Source organism: Schistosoma haematobium, chromosome 4, assembly GCF_000699445.3.
Source record: "Schistosoma haematobium chromosome 4, whole genome shotgun sequence".
Taxonomy (NCBI): domain Eukaryota; kingdom Metazoa; phylum Platyhelminthes; class Trematoda; order Strigeidida; family Schistosomatidae; genus Schistosoma; species Schistosoma haematobium.
Window position 1 is genome coordinate 40741891 of NC_067199.1, and position 12498 is coordinate 40754388.

General features: G+C 31.1%; 1 protein-coding gene across 1 annotated transcript in view; it reads left to right on the top strand.

Annotated features, from left to right (window-relative positions):
• Positions 1–10092, top strand: part of MS3_00008080 (uncharacterized protein) — a 45340-nt gene extending 35248 nt beyond the window's left edge. Inside the window, exons 15-19 of the mRNA XM_051216419.1 lie at positions 404–1164; positions 2825–3633; positions 5640–5780; positions 6187–7002; positions 9044–10092. Coding sequence (XP_051067011.1) covers positions 404–1164; positions 2825–3633; positions 5640–5780; positions 6187–7002; positions 9044–9463 — 2947 coding nt within the window. The 3' untranslated portion in view covers positions 9464–10092. The remainder of the gene's footprint in view (positions 1–403; positions 1165–2824; positions 3634–5639; positions 5781–6186; positions 7003–9043) is intronic.
• Positions 10093–12498: the final 2406 nt, after the last annotated feature.

Sequence of the window (12498 nt, forward strand, 5' to 3'; positions counted from 1 at the left end):
GTGTGATAAATGTACATCATTGATATTGTGTATAATTTATCATGTTATATCACAAACTGAAGTAATGTTACATGAAATTTTAGTTTTTGACGTACTGGTCTAAAGTCACCTTCCCAGCTGCGAGACATTCAAAGTCTTCGGTTCGACCTTGTTTCGAATTATGAGTATATGTTTTCTTGATAAAATTGCATTCTTTGATGTTGGTGTTTCACCCACGAGGCTTTCATTATATTTACGATTATTTCAACTGATAAACCATTACATTACACTGTAGCGCTAACCTCGAACCACTAACATGACCCATTCGTATTTTACCTGTATCTAGTCACTTGTTTTTTACGTTCATTTATTCTCTTCTCTTTTACACTGAATATTCTCGTCGTTCCTTTCTGCCGTCGCTCAGTTACTATCCTACTCATTTATATATCTACGATCCACATGTTATTCTACCTTATCCAACATTCGATAAAAATGGACAATTAATTGCAGAAAAACCATTAAATCAAACTAATTTAACTACTACTATGACTGTTTCAAATGATAATTCAAACAACATTGCCTCATCTAAACAACCATCATGGTTATCTCATTTCATTATTGATGATGATGAAAATGACAATAGACAACAGACTGCTTGTTTATTGGCGAAGAAATTATGCAGTCCTTTGAGTGAAACACGTGAATTTTGGACATCATTAGCCAAACAATTACTATATATGCATAGATCTCATTTTGATAAACAAGGTTACTATACATTCATAACACATTATTTAATTAGATCATGTTTATTGGCTTTTGGTCCGAAAAATATGTTGGAACATTTAGAATATTTTATGAAAACCTTACTTATCACATTACCTAATTCTAAATTACCATTGGATGGGAAAGCCGAGTTTATTGGTTTCTATTGGATACAAGTTGTGTTAAGTGATATCGTTAATATTAGTTCATTATGGTCACGTCAGTGGAAATACTATTTCTGGGGTTGTTTCATACCAAGAATATTGTGTTGGTCAGAAATTTGTGCATTAAATGTATCAGTTAATGATTTGGCTCAGTCGGTTGATGAAAAATTACATCCAGCTGTAAGACATGTTCAATGGACAATGCCAATTTATGCCGGAAGATTTGCTGGAGGAAGAGATGATGATGATGATATTACAGGTTAGAATACTATTTAAATGTATTACGTCTCACAATTTTCACAACTGATGTAGATCCAGATATAAAGTAAAAAGAATAATACTGTATTGTATTGAAATTATAACTGAGTGCACAACAGTGTTCAAAGCAACCATCATTATGTACAAACATCACAGTTCTTTCTTAGGGTATTGTTTCCCGAGTCATTAAACTTAATGTGTTTAACTTTAAAGATATTTGGATGTGGAATGGATTCGAAAGATGCATCCTTACTGTGGTGCTTTATCCAATTATTTCCACATACTGTCAATTTCTCCAGTATCTTACTAAGAGGAGGATCATGTTACGAGTTAGATCAAAAACAGGATTTTAACACTTCGAAAATTATTTTGAGATAGATTAGTGTATATACCATCGATGCACACTTATTCAACAGTTGGTTCGTGGTATTTTTATATTTATTCTACTTGTAAACTTTCATTCCACTGATTAATTATTACTATATCTTTTCCCATTCACAAGCCACGGTTAAGAAAAGGAACTCATGGTGTCATTGAAGAAGAATTAAGACAGTAATTGTCTTAATTCTTTTTAAATTACAGTTAATCAATTCTGTTACCCAACTTTCTATCACTTATGTCTTATGTAGCTTTTGGGATTTGTTAATTATGATACATTGTAGTTCAGTATTTTATGTAAATAATCACGTGCTTTCGAGTTTGAAAATGATACAAGCTATCTGACCCATTTCTACGGTATTCTAACTAGTAAATTAAAAAAAGGTTTATTTTGTATGGAGCGATAGCTTTTTAGAGTATGTATGTGCCTAACCTTGCTGATTGTTGATACTCCCACTTGATACAACTACATACTACTATTTTATAATTTTAAAGTAGGTATATTTTGCAGTTGTGTTCTTAATGTCTTATTCGAAAGAAATACCTCATTTGTTGTGCTTTTGATAGCATATTTGTCAGTTGAATTTTTCAAGATTAGATGTTTTTTAATTCCTGATGTTTAAACAATTTCCTGTGGCAGTATCATGCTTTTAAATAATTCTCCTTCTTATATTTCTAAGTTCTTATGTATCATTCGATTTTATTATATTCAGATCTTGGTTAGTAATGGAATCCGGGAAGTCCGTGTCATCCTGTCTAAGACCTGTTACTTAGTGCGCCTTCATTCCATTGTCAGTATTCTCACTGAGACACAAATTTAGTACCTATTGCTGCCAAAATCAATAAATGAATTTCAAAATGAACTACTAACTTCAAATAATCATTAAGTTGTTTAACGGATGTGATGTTTATTAGTAAGAGTTTGTATTATTCCCGTCTTAATATTCAGTCGTGAATATAACTCGGTTGTTGAGTTATAGTCTTCAAATGGTTTCTGTAAGTAGTTTAAAGAGGGCATACAACTTATAGTTTTTATTGGATGTTGCCTAATATGTAGGCGACTTTTCCTGACTTAGACTTTTAAATAAGGCAGTAACTCAGTAATTTTTCTAAAGAGTTATGTAAATATACTCCTAATCAAAATTACTTTCAGTCCTTATGATGGTATGTATACAAGGAAAATATGTAGTGTGTATTAATGACATATTGGACTTTCGGTGTGTGTTTTTTTCAACTTTTTAACATTTGTTTTTGTTTCACTTTCTCTATGCTTTCCTTCTTAGCCGACTGCAAAACTCATTCGGAAGATGTAAACTCAAATCGTAATCATTGTGATAAAACATTGTTATCTAACACTGTTAAACAATCATTAGCTGGTGGGCCATTTCATCGTATTCATTTTATGTATGATTATATTATTAATTGTGCTACAATCAATTATAATTCAGATGTCCACTGTTTACACCCATTATGGGATTGGGCTATACAAGGATTAATTGACTCTAATAATAATAATAATAATAATAATAATAATAATAATAATAATAATAATAATAATAATAATAATAATAACGATTCACAAATGAATCCATCATCATTTTGTCAACACACTATTAATAAAGATCACGGAATTACTTCTATTGAAGATACTTGTCCATCATGTATATTAATACAGCATTTACCATTAGTACATCGTCGAGTATTCTATGAAAGATTATGTTATAAATTTGTATTTTCATTAGGTTGGCTTGGTATACCATTATATAGACGATTATTATCTTATCAACAATGTTATTCTACTATAAACAATTCTACTCTATGGTATTCACAAGCATGTAATAACTCTGTATGGTTAAGAGATTTATCAGCCAGTAATGCTGTTTATCGTGTATTACCTATTAATAATTTAATTTATCATAATAATAAAAATAATTTAAATTTAATTCGATATAAATTAAAACAAACTGAATTAATATGTCTGTCAAATCAATTATCAATAAAAGATGCTTTAAATTATCAATTATTTATAAGAAATTTATTTAAAATTGATGATCCATTAGAATTACTCGGTGGTGAGTTTTTATTCAAATCGGTAAGTGTTTACAATGTTCTATATTCTTTTCTTTCTTTTCTTTTTTTTAAAAAAAAGTCTATATGATGACAGAAGTTTTAAATAGATAGATATAACGAAATAGAAACTTACACGAAGCACTAATATAGTTGTCATTGTTATATTACAATAGAATTGAATTAGGCAAATAGTTTACATTTCTTCATACTACTTAGATTTTGATTCAAAGCCAATTCTGATGAATTATGTAACAAGTAAAGTTAACTAAGTATATATATTAACACCAATTTATTGACTTTATCAACTTATTTCCTGCTTCAAACTAGTGTTATTATTTTTTTAGCACAATAACATTTTTCCTATCTTAGTGAACTGTCATATCAAAATACTAGTTTGAAAACGTCTATAATTACTTATCATCTATATTTATCTTCACTTAATGGGAAAATGGCGTCAGTATGATTTAATTTAATAAGTGGCTGTTTGTATGGAGGTTAATCTCCATAAAGTCAGATGAACTGAGTTTTACCTCCGGTAACTTATCTATGAAAAATTGAATAAATATGCTACTAATAGATAACCTTGACGTACGTACTTTAAATGATTGCTATTCTTGAATGCTGTTTTGATCATGAGTATGGCCCTCAAATGCCCTTGTACGGCCAAGACTGGAGAGAGTCAGCTCCCCCTCTCAAATGCTCCCACATGACCACGCATATGCAGCCATTGCCAGGGAAGTCCTACTTACTGCCTTCTCGCGGCATTACTGCTGTTTAAGAAATTTAGAGGACGAAAAGCGAATGTCTTGCGCTTTAAGCGGATTGGTTGATATGGATGGTTTACCTAGGGGAGTTGGAAAACCCTAATTCTAAACCAATGATGCTCATGGGCTCCAGTATCCTAAGGAAACAAATGACGCATGAACCTGCTGTCGGTTATGGGTTACCATGGGACCGCATCTCCTTACGTTGCTTCACCACCTTGTGGATCAGATCTTTGGGTCGAGGGCTCCTGCTGTGGCCCTCTACGAAGACCACCTGCTTCGGTTCGGACAGTCGGACAATATCACAGCCTACACATAAATCAAGTGACTTTTGTGGTGCATATGTATTCGGTCTCCTTTTCGTACCAATATTTGTGTGTTCAAATAAATAAATCATGAATATGAGAGTAAATGACCTTCATTAGTATGATCAAGTTGTTATTACTAACAAACTCATCAAGTCGTAATGTGTATTATATTACGTAATAAACAGTAAAGATTACTACGTATACTAAACAGCAATAACGTCATCTTCTATTCAGCTAACCGCAACTAACCTAGATATCTAACATTGTGTACGAGTACATTTGCAATGTTCTTAGAAATTAAGTGAAAATCTAACATACTAAAACTTTTAAAATTCAGTTGTTGAAAATGCTTTTTTCAAACAATGCACATAAGAGTTTTATCATAGTGAAATTTCGTCGATGTGAAGATATTAATTCAATATTGTACTATATAAATCATAAAATAGCAACATTTAGAAGTTATTTTTGAAATTATCAACATTCGTGACATAGTTTTATGATGATAAATCCCTCTTTATGATAGAAACCAGCTGGTTTATTCTCATTTCAAACTAGCTCAGAGATGCTGTTGCTGTTATAGAGGATACGTAATAATGATTTATATTGAAGACAGTTTTGGAATTTTTAAAACATTTGAATAAGACTGATTTATTGTTGGAATGGAGTGGTACAAACTCATTAAGTGATAACTTCTCACATGACCTGGTTATGGACTAATATCTTAATTGGAAAATAGCCGATGGATGAGCATTCATAAGATCCTGATTTCGTTGATTACTTATGTACCAATGGAGCTATGATCTAACTATTAGATTTGATTCTTATGTAGTAATATGAAATACGGAACGCTTGATTTATATAAAATATAAAGATTAAACATATTTTCTAAACTGAACAAGTTTCCATGGTCAGATAAGTCCCATCATTCTTATACTATTTTCTTGCCTTGTCTACAGTTCTTACCATTACTTGTTCGTGACACATTGAATGTTTTACGATTAAAAAGAAAAAAATTGTCAGAATCAAGCTTAATGTTATCGGTAGCTCCACCTGAACAAATTAATTCTAGTATTATTCAAGAAATTTACAAAAATATGGTAAGTCCACGTATTATTATTATTATTATTATTATTAATTTTGGCATATCCTAGCTGTTTTGCTTGTTTTACTTCAATTTTGATTGGGTTAACTATTGATCATTGAATGCTGAACTTGAAGAGAATATACTCGTGTACGAAATAAATGTATGTGTATTTAGCTTTAAGTAACATTTTCTGTATATTATAATGATTACTCCTCTAATTGCTCTAATCTGAAATAGATTGGAATGAGTTAAAAACCTGAAACTCAATGATTAATAGTCAATTCCCTTAAACATTCAACTAGGTCACCTCTCTCTGACCACTCAATTTCATACAATATTTAGTACATAATCATAAGATTCAAAATGTTCTTAAAGATTTATTATTATTATTATTGAAAGATTTGTTTCTTTTTTTATAGAATACCATTGAAGTTACAACAGACAACAACAATCATGATGATAAAATTAATAATAGCAATGTAATTCTCAATAATTATCGTCTAGCTGAAATTATTGTATTATCCAATCGCTTATATTGTTTATTTTCATGTTTAAGACTTCTCTTAAATTACAGTTGTCCTACATTTATCCCATCATTATCGTCATCATCATCATCATCAATAGTAATAATAAATGATGAGAATTTCATTCAAATGAATCAATATCAATATGCATTTTTAAGTCGTACAAGTATCTGTTGTTTATTAGCCCCAATTGTAGCCGATATTTGTTCAATGGGTAATTCATATGATTATTTTACAACTGCATTAAATATGAAAATATTTTATCATAATTCTTATTTATCAAAAAAGCAAAATTATACCAAAATAGATGATGATATGAATGATGGTTTAATTTGTGCAATCTCTTCTTATTTAATCTATTTATCTGCATTACCTCTATCAGGGCAAGGTCAATCTGATATTAGTAATATTTTATCATTTATTGAGAATTTTTTAAAATATTTCCTACAGCATGTATCATGGCGTACACGTGCTATAGGATTATTATTGTTAAGAAATCTTGTAGTATTCAATTTAGCAGCATTTCATGCTCCTGAATGCAATTTATCAGCAATGAATGTTACTACTACTACTACTTCTACAGCCTTGGATAATTCTGTGAATAAACGGTTGAGAAGTATTTTATGGAAGTGTCTTAATGATTCTTTGATTGAAGTTAGTCAAGTTGCTATGTTTGTCCTGGCTATATTTATTGAAGTTGGTGTGATTAAGGTAAGAAAATACAGGGTTTATTTTGTTTACTTTTCAGTTTATTCAAAACATACTATCGTAAAATTTGGATCGAACCAAAATCACTTGTAACACCAAATGATGATTGTGACAAAGTATGACGTAACGGGTCTATACGGCTCTCTGCCTTTTGTTGGTTCTCTGGATGATGTCAGTATACAATAAAGATTATCTTCAATTTGTAGGAAATCTCTATAAATTCAACTATTTAGTGGCTGAATTATATGCTCATTGATGATTGACTAAGTTCAAGAGATTGGTTTACCCTAAGTTCTAGCAGTACCTTGTTACGTGTAACATCAATTAAGACAACAGTGGGACAGTCATATATTTTGACCATATATATTATTCCTTGAGACGCTAATCAATATCATTCTCAAGGTTTGCCAATCAGGACTCTACCCTGCATACTCTATTTCGCCTATAGCCTTGCGTCCTTAGCCTTAGCCAATGATACTTTCTGATTAATCCAATTAACTTTAAGCTGATGTAAGCTTTGCTCTTACGGATCTCACTATATATACGCCCTTTTTTATCTCTAGCCAAGCTTCTATTATTATTATATTTCATTCGCCCAGCATCTATCTCAAACACTAATGGTTTATATACAGACATATTGCACTACATTATTCCATAAAATGGAAAATCATAGTTATACACAGAAAGGCCAACAGTGGCAGTGAAACCAGGGAAGCTGTAAATAACTGATCAGCTCTAAATTACGAGTGATAAGAAGTATAGTAATTGTAAATTGACAAATTGTAAGCTTACAATAAATGGAATAAAGAAACATAATAATCTAGTTATTTAATAATTACCCAATCAAAATATAGACAATAATTGTCTTAAAAGTTCTTACTTCTCCAATACTCATTTCGTTATAACATAACTCATTTGCAAAATTTGGTGTTGAGGTCCACATACTTTTCATGTGTCAACGCATGAAAAAAATCTGATATATAGAAGTTATATATTACCATTATTGAACTGGCTCAATCGAAGTTAATGTCGAGCAGCCTAGTTTCCATAGTTCACAAGTTTAGTTTCTGACAAGAAAAAGAAATCAACTGTTTTCATGATGTGTTTTATAGAAGTGGTCAGCTAAAAAATCGTTTTATTTACAACTGTACTGTATAATCAAATGGTAGGATGTTGATGATGATTTTTCAAAGTGAAAACATCATGTGTATGTGTTTTTTTGTCAAGAACCACATTGTGGTACATGCTGTATTGTTCAATATTGTTACTAATTACTTTTTCATTATGTAATTTTGCATTTCATTATTTTGTTACACAACTACACATATGGTAATCCGTCCTTTTTGTTAATATTGAATGGTGTTTCTAAACAAGAAACAGTCATGGAAAGCATGAAAGAGAATCAAGAAATATTTTTGTGAAAGTCTATTCTTTAATTGTCACGTTTTATATGCCAAATATAACGCTCAGTAATTGGAGCCTGATAATAAAAATTGTCTACTTCTACTTGGGCTAGTTTTTCGGTGTATAGTGTTGATTATTATTCATTTTTCTTCTGTTTCAAACTCAACCCCATCTATTGTGTCAGTTTCGAATTCTTTGGTTTGTTAGGTGAGTAGGGACACCAATCGTTACACACAAAAAAATATAGCTTAAAACCAAATACATAAATTAGTACTTGGTAAGCGAGCTACTGTAGGGAATAGCATCATCATAATTTTGAACTACAATTCTGTTTTCACATCATGCTTCTAAAACTTAATAACTTGTACTTATCTATCGTTCTGTCTATGTCTTTTTATCGACTTATTTTTGAACTCATTAGTATTCGCTAGTCATTCTAATTGTGTATTAAAGAATTAGTTTTGCACCACTAAATGTTCCTTATGATGAATTACAATAGCGGGCACAAGATCCATTCAGTTCCGCCTCCATCAAATGATTCAGAAAACATTTTATGTTTGATTATATTCATAATTAAGAAATATGGTTATTATATAAAAGTTTATACATTGTATTAATTTTTATGTTGTATTTTCTCAAGTATGATAAGAAGTGGATTAGTCAACTGATGAGACAAATCAATCGACCCCTTCCAAATCAGTCAGTTATGCATATCAACCATAGCAATGATAGTACCAATACTCAACCAACTAATTTTTCAAACAATAATAATCATAATGAATATTCCATTGCTTTACGTGATCGTTATGCATCCATTTTAGCTTTATGCTCATTTGTTCATGGAAATCCACACAATACTCCTGATTACTTACCGCCAATTATTTCAAAACTTGCTGATCATTTACATGATTCACAATCAATTAAAAAAGTTATTTCATCAACTCTGTCGTCTTATTCACGTACTCATCAAGAGGTATGGCATGAACAGTCGTTGAAATTTACACCAGAACAATTAGATAATTATAGATATGTTATTTCAGATGCTTCTTATTATGTTTAATTGTGAAATGATCGCAAAAATGTTGCAGTACATGTTGAACAGTAGTGAAGCAGGTACATTTGTATTGTGCAGTAAACTTTTCTCATTTATTTTCATTATTATTTCTCTAGTTTAAATGTAAAACACTGATATTATGTCAAGAGTTTGTACGAAATATTTACAACACTGATTCTTCTGTAACTCTACTCTCTTTCACTGACTGTAATTTTTTCTGTATGATTTGATTGTATCAATGACGTCTGTGATTGTTTAATTTTGTTTTTAACTTGCTGATAGAATAAGTTATTTCATGAAGTATGTGTAAACAAGTAGTTTATACATGGTAGACATTTGTTTGTTTGTTTTACAATAGATGAAAATGATTCAATGAATAAATAATGTAGACTATTTGTTGATTATTTTTTATCTTTCATACTAAATTAATTACTAACTTCCATTAAATATAACAGTTAATTGTATTTAGTTAGTTATTGCTCAGTAACAAAGTTTTGATTTATAGACTTAACTTTAAGTCATTTATTTTATAATAATACCTGGTTTACTTAAATTAACTCAATTATTTACATTGTTGATAAAGCTATTGTCTCTGTTTGATATATAAAACCTTATACAAGGACTAAGTTTTATATTGTTCAAGAATGATACATTATTGTACGTTATGTTTATTTTATGCGCAAATTAACTTGTTCGTTGTTTTTTAATCCAGAGGAAAACAGCACAATGTTGATAGAAAACTAAATACAAATTATATGTATTTGCAAATAAAACATACAATTAAGGATAGGCATTTCTTCTTATTGAAGGTTCATATGAATATGAATCTCGACAGCGAGATATTTTTCTACTATTTTTTTGGCTGAATCGTCAGCGTTACTTAACTTGGATGATGATCTCTTTTCGTTGCAGATGCGTAAGGATTAAATGATTATTGTTATTAAGTGTGAACTAGAATAAAACATTTTGAAGCATAATCTTATAGCTCGTACAAGACGTTTTGACGAGGAAAAGAAAGGATAGAAAGCAGAGATCTAATGGCTCATGTCTTTCAATGCTGTCATGACTATGCTACGTTGACAGATCATTTCTAGACCAATAAGTTAATAGTCTCATCAAATGTTCTTTCTAATTGCGCATGTGAAGTATGTATGCTGCAACATTCTGCGTTGGTAGGCTAATCTTATATTGGTTCCACGAACCTTTAAATTTTCAATAAGTACGTTAACACACATTTCATTATATACTTAATTAACTTGTTTGTTTTTACGGACATTTATATGACAATTATCTTATGATTGTAAGTCTCCAACTAATGGTGTACGACAAAAGATAGTACTACGTTCGTGTCTTTTATTCTCGATAAAAGATAGGAGGCGATGCCGTCTTTTAAATTGTCCATTACAGCTTCACTCAGTTTCACTATCACTAGGTGGTGATGTAAATCCATGAAATGTTTGCTGAGTTATCTGAAGCCTTTGAGGTAGTACCACACAAACTTCATAGTAATGGTTTCAAAGGTACGTTTCGCTGACTCAATTCTATTTTACTCTGAAGGACTGGACACATCATAATATGGTAGACGTTGTGCACGAGAGCTCGTAGAATTACGCACTTAATCGGTATGGAATGGTTCGTTCATGCAGATGTGTTGAACGTAGTTTCGAACACAAAAGCCAATTTATGTTTAACTTTATTGTTTTATTGTAAAAGTAAACCTGATAGATTAGTAACGTTGTCGTTGAAAGGAAACTCATACATACATATGCTTGTATTTCTGTATCGCATAGTATTCGTGTCGGAGTCATTTTGCCTCATTTATATTATATTGATACGTTTGTCATTTACAACACACCAGATTCTATACAGAGTGAAAGCCTGAAAGATAAGTCGAATTTGTTACCATAAGAGTTCAACACTACTATGACTAACACAGCCCGACCCCAGAATTCTATCTTAGTGAATCCGAGCTGTGGTTTGTTCAATTAGGGCATCATCCCGCAAGGCATAATATTAAATCGGAGGGAGTTCGATATCAAGATTTATGTTCTCTCCATTCTCCTTTAGTTGCTAAACCAGTCGGCGACTTGGGCCCTACAACTTCACAACTACACCTCTTTTAAGGCGTGAGATAATGAACTGTCTGTCATTGTTAAACTGACAAAGAATCCAAAGGCTTTTCCATGTAGAAACATAAAATTGATACGTAATCATCACAGTTTCTACATCACCCTAAAGCCGTAGTGGATGACAATAGCGAGACTGAAGCCGAGCTTAGAGCTTTCCTACTCTACCTCCAAAACTGCTTGGATGACGAACACCCTGATACCTTATAGTGCTTGTAAGATTCATTTTAAATGTTTTGTGTGTGAAAATCCCTCCATGTATACACTTGCAGTTTGTCCTCTACTTTGTTTGTACATTTTATTAGCCTTTTTGATTCCATTTGAGTTGGTAATATTTATATTTTATTATAGTTTCTATATTTTTTACGCCTTCATTAGGTTTCCATGTTTCTTCCTGAACTGCATTTATGTTGTTTTACTTGATACTTATTCTTGGCGGCAGCCATGTTCATTTGTTCCTTGTTTGTTGCCTGTATTGACTGGAACTGTGCATTTTTATTGTGAATTAAAGCACTCTTGCAGAGTTGGAAACACTGTGTTATAAAGCAACCAAATATTATCTTTTGAACGAATCTGTACGTAGTCTATTGTGATAATTAAAAGTATTTGAATTATAGCACGAACTAAGAATCCAGAAATAACGTAACAAGATCAAGAAGTACTAGATAAGCACAAACGAATGTACTGTATTTAGAATTCGAAATCAAGCACTCAACAAGTACAAAGGAATCATTAGTTCATTCAAACACCACATCTATCCAGGCAGGATAGAATAACATTTATTTGTTGTGATTAGTACTTTCCTCGCATATTTAATCAACCTCCTTTTTTATTGTAATTTAGAATTGATTAATTGAACAATTATTGGTTGAATTGCTGGGTGGTCATATTTGTTTAGGTAACAATGTACATTTA